Genomic DNA, 18,065 nt, shown 5'->3' on the forward strand with positions numbered 1-18,065 from the left:
GTGGTTATAGTAAACATACTCTGAGCTCATGTTATGAATGAACAGGAACACTCAGTATAGAGGCTTCCTGTTCATTTATAACAGGGGCTGCAGAAAAAGAGATTGAGGACTCTGTGTTCTCAATCTCTTTTTCTATTTTAAAAGGGCAATATCAGGGGTCTGTTTATATTTCCCCGAAGCCCCTAAAGGTAAAGTAAAAAATACAAATATTTAATAAAAAATTAATAAATATAAAAAAATGAAAAAGTTTATAAAAAACAAATAAAAATGAAATATTTTTTAAAAATTGATAAAGTTAAAATAAAAAACATTTTCGGTTTCGGCCTGACATTTTTTTTATTTCGGTTTTGTTTCGGTTTTGACATTTTTATTTCGGTGCACCTCTAGTTATAACTAATCTTTGAGTCATTGGGCTCCATCAAGAAGGTAAAAACACCACCAATTTTTAACTAGAAATAATGACACCAAATGTTAAACACCTCTTCATTCTTTATTAGTCAATCTTTGTATCCTCTCCCTTCTTTAAAAAAATAAAAACATACCAAAGACAAGAAAAGGCCAAATTTATAACAAAATTTACCAACCCCAAAGTTTATAAACACAAATAACAAAAAGATTTAAAAAACATTGTATTCTTCTGCTCAGACTGCAATAATTGCAGCGTAAGTGGTAAAACCTAACGCTTTTAACCCATGTGCAGCCAGAGGGGCCTGGAAAACCCTGCTCTGCAATACTTTACAGGCTCCTGATGGCGGAGATAAGGGTTAGTATCTGTCACTTCCCGAGGGACCTGCTGCTCTAGAAATTGTGACACAAGTGCCGTGCCCTCCTAGTAAAAATGGAATGTGGTTGCTTAACATTATAGCTGTACTACTAGCAGTTGCATACATGGACTCACAGTTAGTTGTCAGAGGCGCTGGAAGTAGTGAAAAGCTCCATGGCAGAATGGGGTCATAAATCTACTGGAAAGTGGAAATATAAGAAGGGAGGACTGGGATGAAGCAGGTGTTACTTAGAGGGTCAGCATCTCTCTAGGATAGACTCTAGTGCTGGGATCTCTGACACTAAAAAGATAACCTGACAAGCACCAGTTGCTAAAGTATAGGAGTCCATAGTGCCAAGAAACCCTTTCAGAAATGTAGTGAATAGAACAGCATTGCCCTCCAGGCCATGAATGTGAGCCTGTGTTGCTGGGATTGCTACAGCAATGAAAGGGTTAAATGCTTTTCTTGGCACAACCTGCAGCAAGTCCAAAGAAGAAATAGCACCATATTGATTAACCTTGTAAGCCTCCCTCCCCTTGTGGAAGGGCAGGCTGGCAAGGGGAGAGAGTAAGAGGAAGGGCAGTGCATCCTGGGTTGTCTCCTCTTGAGTGGTAAGAGTTGTTCTCTATTATGTTCCAATTACAGAGACTACACCGGGATTCAGAGGTGCTGTGGATGAGACAAGGAGCAGAAAATCAATTTATTTGTAGACAGATTACTTTTAAAAACAATAAAAAATTGTATTTTGAATTGTTGCTGGTTCTATGGTAAATATAACTCATTGAATGTGTTTGTAAAGGCAACATTTTATTTTTAGTTTTTGATAGAGCATGGCAGGATTAGAACCCCAACCAGTTTTTATTGCTGTCTTTGTTGCCACTGGGGAGATTCACTATTTTCATTTGTCATTGTGATCACTGTCACCAGGACTGAAAGTAATGGGGAATGCAACATTTTACAGTCATCTCTGGAACAGGAGGTAAGGGGAAATCTTCAGATGGCGACATCTGTTCTGGTGACCGCTGCTTAAGAGAGGATTTACATCACCTTTGAGACCATTCTTCTCACTACCTGTAGTGTTTTCAGGACAGCAATGAAGGGAAATCTCCCCAGTGGTACACAGATGACAGAAAAACACAATAGGGATGTCAACCATTGCTTCGGTTAACCATACATGGATGGTGTTTCAGCCAAATCCTGCAGAATTAGCTAAAGTTTGATCTGTGGGTGGCCCTGTTGACACCAGGTACCTTGCTGTTTAGTGTCAATGAGGGAATCTGATGATTTCACTTGTTCAGCCCTTCTTAATGTGAATGGCTATCCTTACCCTATCCAAGATTTAAAAAAAGTTGGGGCTTTAAATATACTTTAATAAAACATATACTGTACGTTATGAAACTGTATTACTGTTACATGCACATTTTAAAGTATTTAAAACCATTTGTATTTCGATCTGAACAGACTGGAAATTTCTGGGCTATGTTATAGAATCCATCATTCGAAGTGCAATTTTAAATAACTTCAGCTCATGGATCATAGGATATCATTACAAGTCTAACTGTAGGTATAATAAATGAAATTTCAGTTCCATGCTTGAGCAAATTCCTGCACTTCAATGTTTTCAATGTCTTGGTGTTGTAAAATGTTCTGCTGTTTCCTACTATTCCCATGGGGTGATGTAGCGCAGACTACATATTAAATACCCAAGTTACAATTCAAATATGTCTTTTCCCCATGTCTCCCCCGCCTTCTTTCCTCTGCACATTTCAGTCTCTCTCTGTACTCTACGCCTCTACATTAGGTAAAGGGGCAAAAATACATAAATCAGCCTGTGTGGAGGAAGTACACTGCTAGATTGACTTCCTATGGGCAAGAGCAGATAGTGTTGTCCTGTGTACGGAGTGTATGAAGGTGGGGGGCATAGTGACATCAATGACTGGAGAAGGACCACCAACCCAACAGTCTCCCCTTCCCCAGCTTCTATGTTTAAAGGATGAGTTCACCTTTTGCAAAAATTAAAGAAATGCATAATTAATAATATATTTTAAAAAATGAATTTCTTTAATATTTGCATTCAAGCCTGGAAAGCATTGCAACAGTGATCACTTGATCACAGCTGCAAAGCTCAGGGTTCTGCACATTTTCAAACTGGCAGAGCTCGTACAGAGGTACGGAGTTTCAGTAAGGAGAAATGGGGGGAAGGACGGCTGGACTTCAAACTGCATTAAATCACCTCATTTGACGTCCAGCCGTCTTCGCTCTAGGTAGATGCGGGAATATGGGCTGCTCTACCTTGAGCGAGGATGGCTGACGCCGAGTGAGGTGAATAAAGCTTTCAATTTCAAATTTGGGTTAAAATCTCTAAATATAAATTTCACGCTGTACCACCTGCTGGTGAAATCTGGAATTGTTGCAGGACCATGTAAAATTAAACTTCGGTCCAGCAATGACTGTAAACAACAGCAGAGCTGTGTCCAGCTGTTGTTGCAAGAGGACTGTGTTGGGTGGTGAAGAACACCTGTTTTTACATGGATTTGTCCTATTCAGATTAGGAGTAGAGGGGACTAAATGAGAGGAACACTGATATTTTCAAAGACCAGGGCACAGAAAATGCTACAACTGAATATAAGTAGGCCCAAAACTTTTTTTAAGTTACATAAGTGCTTACTTAAATATTTTAAGTGTACACTGGCCATATCTGTAGATCAGCCTTTCTCAACCAGGGTTCCGTGGAATTGTATGGTTCCTCCAGAGGTTGCTAGGGGTTCCTTGAGCAATTAGCAATTTCTGACTCTAAGGGGTCTATTGCGGCAGCTGAGTGAATGACCGACCTAAAGGCTGGTACGGCTGATTTCAGCCGTATATCGGCTGAAATCAGCCGTGCATCGGGTGGCTTCGCATGGCTTCGGGTCGGCCGAACATGCTCAGCATGTTCGGCTGACCAGAAGTGCAGAAGGAGTTCAACTCAGCCGATCCAACATCTGGATCGGCTAAGCCGAACCTCAGACAGGCTACTCACTGAATAGCCGAATGCCGCTGAGCTGCATTCGGCTCGGCTGTTCTGCTCGGTCTCTCTGTGGGACCGAGCAGAGCAGAAAAATAGTTAAAAAAGTAGAAAAATAAAAATAGAAAAAGACTGTGCAGATCTAGCAATGACAGCTAGCTCCACCCAACAGTTTTCTATTGGCTATTGCAAATTGAAATAGCCAATAGGAATCTAACAATGCATTCCTATGGCCAAACATTTTTAAAATGTTTTTCCTATTCTGACACGGCTCTGTGTCAGAATAAAAAAAAAAAGAAAAAGCAGTGTTTTTCTCCTTCGCGGCCTGGAGCGGGAGACTCCCGGAGCGCCCGGGAGAGTTAGGCTGTCTGGAGATCAGCTTCGGCTTTTAGCGCGCCTCAGCCGAGCCGAGGCATATGCCATCGGCTCGACTGAGCCGCTGGGCCACGTTCGGGAGCTGTACGGGCTATAGTGAATAGCCCGTATAGCAGCGCTTCGGTTCGACTGAAACGAAGGTGTCCTGGGGCCGAAGCTAGCCGAAGGATCGGTCGAAGCTACGGCTAGATCCTTCGGCTGCTTCATGAATAGACCCCTAAGTCACCACTATCTCCAATGTTCATTTTAGATATCTGGAAATGAAGATTCTTCCCAGTGATCACAAATGTGGAGAGCATTCTTCCCATTAACCATCACACTAATGCACCTTAAAGTAGTAGTAAGTATGGAGAAGGGAGGAGAGGGGGCCAGGGTGGAGGGGAGTAGCTTGATTTGCTGTGTCTGTATGTTTGTGGAGACACACAGCTTACTAGCACACACAAGGGTGACTGCATAGCACTCTGCTTGAGAAAGGAGTCACTCTAAAACAGGATATCAGGGCCAGTGCTCAGGGGGCCAGCTGATTCTGCAGGAAACTAACACTTTTAAACATCAAGGACCAGCATTCAATGTAGGTGATTTCATCAGCACTTGAAATAGCTTAAAGTCCTTTTGACTTTAATATCACTTTAAGCTTTAGATATAGTAATTATTGGCAGGGGTTCCCTGAGACCAAAAAGTTATTTCAAGGGTTCCTCCATGGTAAAAGAAAATAAAGCTGCGTGTAGATGATTCCCCCTAAAAATGATCCATGTCATTTTTATTTGCTTGTATTAATTACTCACCTGTAATACAAATCTTTTCACATTCTTTCTGTGTGCCGAACCTGTTCTCATTTCCTCCACAGCCACCATACCAGAATCGTGTGCAGCTCTTGGTTTCTGAATCATAGTACCACTGTAGCATAAAATCCCTGCAGGTGCCTTCCTCTTTCTGCAGTTTACATGCCTCAGGTCCTACTGGGGAAAAGAAACAATGGTTTAATAACATAAGAAACCAATGAAGGTAGAAGTTATAATAGTAATCCACATAATCATTTTTGTACATGGTAGGTCTAGTCTTTTTTAGTTCTGGTTGTAGATATCATATTACTAAACTTTCAAAATACTTTGAATGTTCCATTTAGCTTTTCTGTGTGCTTTATATTCTGGTAACTGTCCGACACTATATGGTTAGTGTTGTTGCATGAATCACAAGTCAATCCATTTTACATAGTGAATTATTGTTCCTTGAAAATGACACTGACATCTCAGTTAGCCAAATGCATTTTAGTACAAATGAAGGGATTAAAATTAAAAGAGACCATACTGACATATATAAAAATCTGAATTCCACTTGTTATAATATTGCAGCACTACCTGTCAAAGATTACTTGGATTTATAATTATTTAATTTTATTTTCTCCCTATTGGTGTGTCAGACTGTAGCACTGTCCCATCTTCTTCCTAAGCTCAACGCTGATAACAGACACCAAAAAACATCATATTACAAGCTGTTGATATTATATGAAAAATAACTACTGGCTTTGGGAAATTACAATTTGCCCTTCTCCTACAGCCTGGAGAAATCATTAGTTTACTAGCCCTGAGCTTAGCCAGGAGACAAAACACCTCAATACTGAGCTGACATTTTTGCTCTGTCAAGTAGAGAATACAAGTGGATAACACACATTCCATCCCTGAGGTATATTGGTGCACTGTTAAAAACAATTTAAGAATGAGACTCAGATCATTACAAATTCCAATTCCTGATTGGTTCTATTTACAGTGAAATGAATGAGTTACTTTCTTTTTAAATAACATTTATTTGCCCTGGCAAGAAGAGAATACAAGTACATAACAGCACACATACCATCCCTGGGAATACAGCTGCACTAGTTTGAACTGATTATGGGAGCATTTAAAATGTATTAGCAGACGCACTTGCTCTGCAGTTTACCTCCTTTTGACCTGCATTTGACCTGCTTTCATGCGGATTTTGCAATACCAAAGAATTGTATGGGAATGCAAAACCCATTTGATGCAAACAAAAGCCCATTATCACAGACCCTAAGAGTAAGGCTTCAGATTACTATAAATACCATTTTTTTTATTATACTGCTTTCATTGTGACTGAGATTTTTGTTTTGACAGTAAGAGCATACAAGTAAATACCAACAAGCATATCATCCCTACTGAACAAGGCAGCACTATTATACCAACTTGCAGAGATTCAAATCATTACAAAAGGTGATTCTTGATTGGTTCTATTTACAGTTAAATGAATCACCTTTCTTTCATTTTCCATAATTTCATTTTTGTCCTGACAGGAAGAGAATACAACATACATTCCATTCCTGCGGAATACGGCTGCACTACTATAACAATTTAAGGGTGGAGATTCAGATTGTTACAAATGCCAATGCCGACTGCTTCTTTTTACAGTAAAGTGAATTATTTTGCTTTCTGAATGAATCAATAAAATAGACATGACTAACTGAAACAACTGGACCATCTATGATGCAGCTTTGTTGGCTCAAGGTTCAGGGAACTAAACACATAAAACTTAAAGACATTTTTAAAAATGTTGCAATGTAGAAGCTTTGTCAGTTCAGGATTCAGCTTCAGGATTAAACTGTTGTAAACTGTGATTTGGATCATTAGAATGATCCGGTACTATTTTAGAACTTCAAAAAGAATCTCCTCCACTCACACATTTCCGCCCCTCCACCCTCCATTCTTCATTACACCACATGTGCAAGCATTAAAAAAAAGGCAAGTTTCTCACGCACCACTTGAGATATCTTGATATGCTGCAAATGCATGTATGTTGGACGCGATCCACTAAATGTCAAGATGTAATTGGCAATATATCAAATTAAAATGAAAACCACATGTAGTTAGATGAGACTGAAATGACATCAGCCCCATCTTGTCCGTTTTCCACTCTGATTGGTTGCTCCATTTCTTTTTTTTTGTTAATCTGCATTGAATTTATAGGCCTCTGCTTGTTATCTTAGCATCCTTCATCTGTATCCAAATCCCTAAATAGAAAATAGCTAATGCAGCTACTCCCGCAGGGAATTCTGGGTAAACTCAAAAGAATTGTGGAGCAGCCATCTTTATGTGTAATAAACCAAATGTATATGTTTAATCTGGCACAGATGTGTAATAATCTGGCAATCTGAAGTCATTTAGCCTTGTACTCAAGAACCATATAAAAGCTAAAACTAAATCCTAAAGCCTTCATTATGGAATTCTGGGTAACACTATAGATGGCTTGCATCTGGTGTGTATTTATGGCTGGAGGCTTATGTACGCCTCATGAGCAGCTTTTAAAAATAAATTAAAGACGGCCTTAGAAGTGCTATGGTATCTTGCAATTGCTTTCATTTTCTCCATATGCATTAGCTTCTTAAAATAGTAGAGTTAGTGTGTCTCAACCCATGGACAAAAGCGTAATCTAGTGCAGTTTACCAATCCTGAGATGTGGTGGCTGCATTCATTTTCTTTTAAATAATTGTTCCCTTGATTTTCACCTGATGATCCTGCCAGTAACACTTCCTATCCTAGGGCAACAATGCTCAATCACTGCACTGTATCTATGGAGGATCAGTGTTGTCACTCTAGGACATGACTACAGAACACCTCCCCTCTTTTCATTTCCATAACATGCATGGAGGTTTTGTAGGCCACAGAACTGAATAGGGCAAGGACACTTGATATAAGACCATAGACTGCACAGAACAGCACTGGATTTCAGGCAGGAATTTTGTTTTATGCTTTCATTTGTACATTCACCCAGGTAAAGACTGAATTTTTTACATCCAAGCTTTAATTTGTACATTCACCCAGGTAAAGATTTTTATGTATGTCTTTTAAAATACTAACATCTGTTTGTTACTTGAGTATTTTTCAAATGTTTAGATGGCAAACATAAAGGGCCGAAGGTAATTGGCTATTTAACTCTTTAAACTATTGTACATATCAGTACAATAGTTTAAAGAGAACTATGAGGTAAGTGTTTTTTGGGGAAAAACACGGGTCACGGGACGACATATACTAACCTCCTCCCGTGACCAAAAGCTCAGTATATCGCAGGCTATTGCCCGCGATATACTGAGAGAGCCGCGACGTATCCCGACAATACTGCCTGGATCCAACCAGCTAGCTAATTGACAGAGCCAGCTATCTAGAGGCAGAGCCAGCTGTGCCCGCCCCCAGTCACCGCTCACTGTAGGGAGACGATCGGGAAGTGAGCCGATCAAGAGCCGATCAATAGAGCTGACTCTAACTATGAGGATAAGTGGAAATCACTCACCTCATAGTTCTGCTTTAAGTCAGATGACTGAACGATGAATTCTGATTGGTTAGGTTAATATTTGGTGATAAGTAATTGTAATAAATAAATTGCACCTAATTGTGAAGTTTATTGCAGTATAATAATATTCTATTAGAACAATACGCTTTTGAACATGTGCAGCACCACTAAGTAGGATTTGCAGCCTGCATATGGAATTGTAATCTATAACATACCAATGTACCTATATCATTGCAAACTTTACTCTAATATAGTGTTTTAAAATATTACAACGCACTGTTATGATTATGCACATTTTTTTCAAAAAAGTTCAATATTATGGTGTCCCTGATAGAAAACAAGTCCTTGTGTGGCTAATTGTTTTTATCTCAGAGGTCATATAGGACCAGTGCTGAATGTACTGCTTGATATTTATCTCCCTTATCTCTTCTGCAAGTCCCGAGGGTGCCTCTGTATCTACTTTGGATCTGCTTGATATCTAGATAGGGGAAGAATAATAATGACTCAAACTGTTTCCCTTTAAGGGCTAAGCTACACAGGCATTATTTAATTTATCTTGGCAAGCAATATAACGTCATAGACACTACAAGCCATTGACATCATTGTTCTGCGGAGGAGGAGATTGCTGACAATGGGTTAAAGATACTCCTTTAGGCATTTATGCCCTAGCCTTTGTGTGGTGTTGTTGAATAGGTTTATGTAGCAAAATTAGTTATTCAACACATTGTTATTGTTGTTGTAAGTTAAAGAGAAAACTTTTTAAAAATGTATTCTGCAGCTTTAGCACAATTTTTTGGAGTGTGAAAGAGTTAGAACTGCCTATTGTTATTGCTGCCTATGAGCCCATTGGAGACATTTTCCTTGCATTCAGTTCAGTTGACACCAGGTAAAGGATTGAATGGAGGTGGTGTCATGTGGTCAGGCATTATTAGTAGAGGATATATAAGTTGAATCTTTGACTTCCTCAACCTTTTTACTCTAGAGAAACCCTTGAAATAATTTTCAGACCTCAGGGAACCCCTGCTAAAACCAACTCAATAGGGGTAAATGGGAAGAATGCCCCTCACATTGGGAGTTAACAGGAAGAATTACCCCCTCTCAGTGGTGGTCAGACTGTCCCCCTGTAGCCACAAGCCAAGGAATCCATAGCAAACTCTGGAGGAACACTATGGTTCCATGGAACCCCGCTTCAGAAAGAACCCACATGGACGTGAAGACACCAATGGTGATACAGCAATACATGCTTGACAAAGGTTCTAATCCTTTCCTTCTTAAGAAGAAAAAAATGTTTTTTGTTGATTATTAACTGGAACCTTCAACAATAAAATGTTTTTTCATTCAGGGTTTTACTTATTGTGCTTTTTCAAATACAAATCTGAGCATTTACCACTTCAGAACATCACCATTGCAAACATTTTTCTGGTGTTTTTGAATTGGTGCGTGTAATAATTAATGTCTATGATTTTTAACGGACTTGATAGCCAAAAAGGAAGTAGACTTGTATAAACACCATCAGAAAAGTTAAATCTAGACCTCTTCCTGATAAGTCCTACCAAATGTTGAAGAGGCGACAAGGGTTGTGTTTTATGCCTTCCAGTTTATATAAATATGCTCTAGAGATACTTTAAGCATATGTAGGAGTTTTACATGATGTTAAGCAGAAGACCACTTATGAAACACAATGTGGACCATAAACTAAGCAGGCCTTACTTCCTCTTTTCTGTGATCTCTACTGCATGTTACCATGTAATAGTTGTATGCATTTCCATTTATGCATCTCTGTACCCAATCCATGAGAGAAAGAGGATCCAGGCACTCAAATACCTACAGAGCTGTATTTCATAAGTACAAATACATGTACCTCATAACACATTAACGAGGATTGTTCTAACAAAGGCTAGTTACATTCATGTTTCGATAAATATTTGTTTCATATAATAGATAATTAATGTCCTGCATATAACAGACATCACTTGATTAGTAGGTGTCTGCTGAACAGGTTTAGTTCATAGAAGTAATCGGGTGGAACATATGACATAGGAAAGGTGTATTTTATGTTAAATATGTGGAAACATGTATGGATTATGTTTTAAGGGACTGAAGGATTAAAGGCCCATCATGATTGTAAAAAAGCATTTAAATTACTTTACCAGAGTACAATATCCTAAGAAGGGCTGCAGTACTACCAACAGCTATGCGGCAATGATGTGCAGATGTATGGCAAGGAAGCAGAAGAGAATGTACATCTTCAATACTGGTACTGGACATATCAGTGGAGTTGCACAGAGAATTGTATTAGATTGTTTTAGATTTTGTAAAATTATGATTTAGTAAACTACATCTTACATCTACATCTTAAAGTTGCATCAAAGGTTCCAGAGTGCAATTAAAAATGCATCAATATTTCCAAAGCTCTGTGTAGCTGTATTGTACAATGTATATAAGTTGTAGTCACTTCAGCTTAGTACTGGCAGTTAAGAGCACAAGGGCACTAAGTGGTTAGCACTCTTGCCTATATTTCTCCCTATGTCAGGGTGGGTTGATTGTTCCACTGTCCTCTCACAATCCCAAACATTTTGGTAGGTTCATTGCCCCTAGTATGTGTATGAGTGTGGTGGGGACATTAAATTGTGATCTTCTTCAGAGGATAGAAAGTGATATGAATAGCACTGTGCACTCTGCAAAGTGCTGAGTAATGTGTCAGCACTATATATAAATACTAGAAGTACAACTGACAAATCATTAAAATCAGGCTCCCACAATAGCTGTTCTAGCAAATATCTGAGCTACCAGATTGCCACTCCAGGTTAGCAACAGCAAGATTAATTGATAGACTAGTAACAGACAGAGATAGCAAGCTGAAAAGCACACTTACGTATAGCAAAGCAGAAATGGAACACAAATACAACTATTAGCAGTCTACTATAACAAAGCTGAAGCACAACCAGAAAAGCACAACCACATACAATGAAGATGAAAACCAGTATGAAAACCAAAAACAAATACACATGATACATGAAGGTCAATGACAAAGACAAAACACCCCCACACATTTTATATATACATATATCTATATATATCTATATATATATATATAGATATAGATGTATCTATATATCAAATCTACACTACAGGGTAGATGACAATGCAAGACAATGCTTAAGACGTGGCACATAAACGAGATAACAACTGCAGTTGAAACTCCTGTTCATTGCTAATTAATTTGTTCTGACATACATTACTTAGAGATCCTGTTGTAGAGAAGCAATGGTATGCAAAGTGCAATAACCATAACATGATTCAGATTTGAGTTTACTATAATCAGATTGGTCACAGATAAATTGTGATTTGTTGCCTATGGGTTATTACACTGAGCATATTGTACTTTACATTACTGGTATCCTATAACTACCAGTGGGTCAGTAACCATTGCACGGGGCAATCACAGAGGTGGGAGCAGCAGTTTTCTTTTATGTTTAAAGTTTAAGAGTACAGAAGAATGCAGTGTTTCAGCTCACTCAGAACCAGGAATGTCATCAAGACAGTATTTATAGGTGTGAATCACTGAAGCCCATGAAGCCGTTATATATAAGTATTAGTTTGAGCCATGGAATGTTTACCTGTAGCAAGAGTAGCTTAGTTTTATTTGCAGTTTGCAGATGTATAGGTCTTTTAGGATTAGCTGCATTTTCCCTCATACACGAATTGCCAACACATATATTTCACACCATATTTTTTAATGGAAATACATTTTGATAGTGGCATTTGGGGAAAAAAGAGTTTTGGCAACTGGCTATTTCGGTAAACAGTAGTACATGATGATTAGATTGTAAGCCCTAATGGGCAGGGCCCTCCTTACCATCTTGTCTTGAATTGTATTGTAATTGTCATGTCTTCCTTATATTGTAAAGTGCTGCACAAACTGCTGGCAATATATAAATCCTGTATAATAATAATTAGGGAAAGTCCAGGTTCCCTAGGTCCTACTGAAATCCAGTCCAATGAAAGACCTCCACCTCCTTTTTACCAAGTTAGCCAGGCCAAATCTTGTCCCCTTCCTTTTTATGTTGTTTTTTGTGGCATTCATGCTGCTCGGCAACTATATAACTGTTCTTTTCCAGAGGCCATCTCCAACCATAGAGACCTTCATATACATATCAATGTGTCTCTGGATGAAACCGCTGACATTGTGCCAAGTAGCTCAATCTTTGTATGCGTTCAAGAAACTAGTGGTGAAAAAAGGGGGTGAAAATGGCAGAATCAGACTTTTCGACAACCCCTGTTGCTATGTCACTGTCCTAATTTATATCCATGCAAACCTTAAACAAAGGCCTTAACCAACAAAAGTATACAATGGCACATACATATATTATAACTATATATAATATACTAAAAAGTAAAAACCCAACCCCGTTCACACAAATGTTTTATGTTTTTCGTTTTAACAATAGCCATGAACACGTAATGTAGTCACAACTAATACAGTGGAAAATGGACAAGAGATTTGGCTGGACATTAGCGCTATTGCACAACGCGTGTCACCTGATGTAATTGGCCAGCTCCGTTAGCTGAGATCTCCCTGTACCATGATGTTGGCTTTGTCATTACCTTTTCCCTCATGCAAAAGTTCATGTGTCCCAAGTAGTGTACACTCACATGTGCTTTAGTTTATTTTTATGAAGTTTGCATCTGTTTGGGACTGACTAACAAATGAAAAGCAAAAACAGATCCATGAATCATTTTAATGAAATATTTTAGAAACAAGCTGTAGTCTCACATGTGGGCTTTGCTTGCTCAAACAATTTCCATGACTTGGGAATACATTCTTGGGATGAAGAACAAATTCGAAGTAACCATTCCCCATTACCCTCCTAGTAAGCCACATTATATGAATACTGGTTTACAGTTAACTTTTTCAAGAGATAGTTAAAAAATGAGCAGAAACTTCTGCAATGTTTCATGTTTTTTTTTTCAATGTATTGTGCTTATTTACAACGTGTGTAACAGATCATTTTACCCCAACCAAACAAAATAAAAAATAAAATAAAGAAAAACTATTAAGACCTGCTTTATAACATCAGGAATTACCATAGCTTCACAGTGTCCATACAATGGACCTAATACACAGTGATAACTTAATTCACATAGCAATGCTGCACTTCGCACCACCCCTTACTTTACAGTGCTTTATTCCCATAGCTCAGCCAACACTATGGGGTTTTATTTACTAAAAATGTAGAGGCTGTTGACTTAGCAAAGTGAATGTTCACTTTACATAGTGAGTGTTAGTAAATAAGGTGAACTTGTCACTATCAAAGCCCAATCAAATGCAAGAGAATCAAAAACAGCACCATTTTTTTCATTTATGTGATTCCTGATTGGATTGAACACACCATATTCAGTAAGTTCAAAAAACATTAATTTTGCTAATTGAACAGTCTCTACTCCTTTAGCAAATTAATCCCAATATCTCACTATGGGGCTTCTGTATGAAAAAATGTGCTAAACAGAATATTTCTTGTTGTCCATAGCAACCAAAATCCAAGTGCCTTTCAGTGTTAAAGATGAAACAAGATTTCTGATTGGCTTCTATGGCAACAATAAATGTTCATGTTGACACGATTTTGTATACATAAACCCCTAACTGTTTTAGCTTTGGAATGGTAAATTTTGTGTTAATCTGAGCTGAATCAAAGATCTAAAATGCTTTGGGGTGTTTCAACAATGCCTGTGCGAGTGCAAGAGGTTGAACCTTGAAGTGGTAGTTGTCTGATGCCTCAAAAAAAAAAAAAATGGTATCTTTAATTCACAGAAGTCCTCTTTTGATAAAGGTGAGCTTTGTCTGGGTGAATCCTTCTGCGCCTGAACAATGGTCTCCTGACTAGGCGTCTGGTGTAATTACCTGGGAATGCTTTTGTTTCCAACGCTGGTAGCTGCATGGATTTCTCAACCACTAAGAAAAAAAGAATATGTTTTATTTAATTAGATGGTAAACTTGCAATTAACTTGGAAAAGTGTAATATGGAATAGTGTTTATGCCCCCTTATAATGGAAATTCTCTTGAATAAGGTTCAGAAAATGATGAGGTTCAAAATGACCTGCGTCTACATTTCTAGAAAGAAATTAGCAATTAGCAAAGCAAAATAAAAGGCTTGTTATTCTATAAGCACCTAGAAAGCGGGAGCAATGAATTATTAGTTACTGCAAGCAAATGAAACGTGTTTGTGAGTGCTAAAAAGCCTCTGAGCTTCTAGATCCTTGGTGCCACTGAGCTTCTATATCCCTAGCAAACAGGTGCCCAGCTACAATCTGGGAGTCATATATGGCCCTTTGGCACTTACCAAGGGGTCCCCTGCAAACAGTAGTCTGTGTTTCCTTCACCGTTTCTTTCTTTTTATCTTTTAGAATATCTTTCTGTCTATGTTGGGAATATGCCACCCTAAATAAACTCTGCACATGTAAAGTCTAATCACAGTATATGACATATAGAAGCAATGTAAAGATCACATTTTTGTTCTACATTTTTATTGCCATAGCCGAATAAGCAGCAGTTTCAACACCTTCTAATTACATCTCCAACGATAGTGCAGAAAGTTACAAGGAGCCAAGAGCTTTAGACTCTTCAGTGTGCATCAACACAACAAATAATTATTAAAAATGGCTGCATCCAGATTGGATTTTCATGTTGCATTGTAACGTTACTTTAAGCAAAACGATAGCCACCTAGACAAATGTAACTCAGAAGCTTAGTGGAATCAAGACCATGGAGACTAATACACAAATAACTGGCATTATGGCTCACAAGTGTGGAATTACATCAAGTCTGAGTATCAGAATCATTAAAGATGGAGGTAATATCTTGAAAAAGAGGTGCGAGGTTGAACAGTGCTTTGTGGAGAATGTGGCTCTCTCTGCAATATTTGGAGGTTAGTCCATTTACAAACCATTACTAACAAACCGTGTGGGTTAAAGATTTTGTTAGCAATTTCCAGTTCTAATTTAATCTAATTAGTTAATTGTTGTATATGCAATTATGATTTTACTGGTGACAGATTACTTATAAGAATAATGCCATCAAAAGCATAAAGTATACTTTAATTGAATTGAATTTAAATAAAATAAGCTAGCCCACAATTTAACATTTTAAAATAAGGTCTCTTATAGAACATGAATAATATAACAGCAACATGTTCCTGACCCAGTTCCTGTCCACCTACGGTAGGAGTTATCGGTGTTTCTGCCCACATTGTGTGTTCTAGATCTTCCTATCACATTCTCAATAATAAATTCAAATTCCAAAAGGAAGAGTACAGTCCAGTTCCTATTATAATGAGGATATTTTGCCAAGCAGTTTAACTCTCCAGCATCTACTAAAAACAGAAATGTCAGTTATTGGGGGACTGACCCTTCAACCTTATGATCTTTTTGCTTAGTACTGACCATATGCACAGTGTATACACATTTAAAATATCAGATTTTACTTAATCTTCTCTGTTAAATTATATGCATACATTCTGATTCCCTTTCACTCTTTCATTCTATGATATATGAATGGTCCATCCTAAATAATTAGATAATTGGGATCAGAAGCATGGTAATGGAAATCATTTTTTGTAGCGTTAGATAACTAATAAGATCACTCCTGGGTTTATGCTTTCTAGACAACAGAAAAGAGGAACAAAATAATCCATGTAGCCATGTTTACTTGATGCTGCGATAGACACACATGGAAAGTCCTAAAATGACAATGGTTTACTGTTAGAATTAGTGCAGCCTCCATCCTTAAAGCAATTTGAATTTGCAATTTTGTGCAAGGAATCTTAAGTCTTGCCCTGTTGATGAAGATGACTGCTGGGTTATGGCATTGAATGTTTTTCATGCTTTCATGCAGAACAAACAAGATTATAGTGAAAGAAAAAGGAGATGGAGTCCATCATGTGGCCTGCTGTAAGATGTAAAGCCTGTGGGAAAGAAAGTGTCTACAGAAATTAAAACCGTTATTTTGAAAGAGAAGTGAGTGGTAGATCAGTTGCCCTTGATCTAATACTTACATGTCTTTTGACACCTACTGATGCATTCAGCTTCTGTGTCAAATTTATTGGCATTGCCACCACACCCACCATACCAAATCTGGGTGCAAATCTTGTTTGTCTTGTCAAAGAACCACTTAACCTCATTCTCCTTGCATTGGGTGCCCATGTCCAGATCTAGCTCACAAGGATCTGTTAAAGTGGAATTTCAAAGAGTGTCTAGAGTTACAAGGTGAACCGGTGGACACTGGGCATACCTGATGGTTGATCATGGGTCTTTCATCCCTATAATGTTCGAGGGAGAACTGAAAAATGTTGGCCTTGTGGACTGATTATTAGTCAAGTTACTGAAAGTGGTCAGCACATTTTATTGCAAAAAAAGTCCAATATTACTTTATTTTACTTTCATAATTGACTCAGATGTAATCTGAAATCAAGTAATTACGGGGCCATGGATGTAATTACAAGCCACGTGATAATCAATAAAGTATAACCAAATGTAGGTTACTCCAATGAATGCTTAATGCATTTTTGCAACAATTTAATCATGAACTGTATTGTCTTCACATTTTCAGGCACATTTTTCTACATGGTATACATAACTGGGTTAATGTATTAAAGAAATAGAGAATGTTCACTTTGCATTGTGAATGTTCTCTGAGCTTAATAAATAAGGTAAAGCTGTATTCAGTTTGAATACCCACTTATGTGAAAGAGAAAAAAACAGGATATGTTTGTATACAGGATTGGATGATAAAGTAAATCCAACTTCACTTTTTTACTAAGCTCGGTAAACATTCACAATGCAAAGTGAACATTCTCTATACCTTTAGTAAACCACCCCCAATAACTAACCTTTTAACAAGTTATACATAGCATAAATATATGCCATCTAAATATATGTGAGTTTTATGACTTGCTGTGTAACATCTATCAGGCTAATCACAAATGTATCAAAGTACAGGAATAGCAACAAAACTGTGACACAAATCTCCTTGACAAATAGTGGCATTTGTGAATAAATATAACACCAAATCTATTAAAAATTGAGTGTCCAAGTAAAATACAGAACATGCTGAAAATCTGTTTAGATTGAAATACTGAGATTTTTGAAATTTGACTTCACTGTTAAACAAAAGCAATTAAATCAGAAGACAACTGTCTTTGTAACCTTGTGTACAACCTTTTGACAGGTATGAGCAAGATTACAGTGTTGCATAGTAGATTCAGACAATTTAGGAATTGCTAATTAGCTAGTGCTAGTGCGTAGAAAACTGCAGTTTTGCATAAAGTGTGTGTTGCGTTCGGGCAGTGTGATACGGTGTTACAGCTCATCACACTATTTTTTTTTTTTTTTAAACTTTAGTTAAATGTCACAAAATGAGATTTAATTTCACTTTATGCACTGCAGCACAATGTGATGCGTTGTAGCGTGTTCAAAGCTCATGTCAAAATTAAACCTATCCTACTTTTTTTTTTAGTGCACACCAATGCACTGCAGTGTTGTGAACTGAAATAATAGGACATAAGGCAAATTGCTTTGTCTATGTGTTGGGACTGCATTGGGCAACGCTGCCCAACACAGCCCAATGG

At 37.9% G+C, this 18,065-nt stretch overlaps 1 protein-coding gene across 1 annotated transcript in view; it reads right to left on the bottom strand.

Annotated features, from left to right (window-relative positions):
* Positions 1–471: 471 nt before the first annotated feature.
* COL6A3 (collagen type VI alpha 3 chain) overlaps positions 472–18,065 on the bottom strand; it is a 100,210-nt gene continuing 82,616 nt past the window's right edge. Inside the window, exons 42-45 of the mRNA XM_018559945.1 lie at positions 16,494–16,664; positions 14,345–14,395; positions 4,929–5,102; positions 472–1,433 (exon numbers count right to left, since the gene is read on the bottom strand). Of these exons, the coding sequence (XP_018415447.1) occupies positions 1,393–1,433; positions 4,929–5,102; positions 14,345–14,395; positions 16,494–16,664 (437 nt within the window). The 3' untranslated portion in view covers positions 472–1,392. The remainder of the gene's footprint in view (positions 1,434–4,928; positions 5,103–14,344; positions 14,396–16,493; positions 16,665–18,065) is intronic.

The sequence above is a fragment of the Nanorana parkeri genome, unplaced genomic scaffold, assembly GCF_000935625.1.
Source record: "Nanorana parkeri isolate BGI_ZX_2015 unplaced genomic scaffold, ASM93562v1 scaffold423, whole genome shotgun sequence".
Lineage (NCBI taxonomy): Eukaryota > Metazoa > Chordata > Amphibia > Anura > Dicroglossidae > Nanorana > Nanorana parkeri.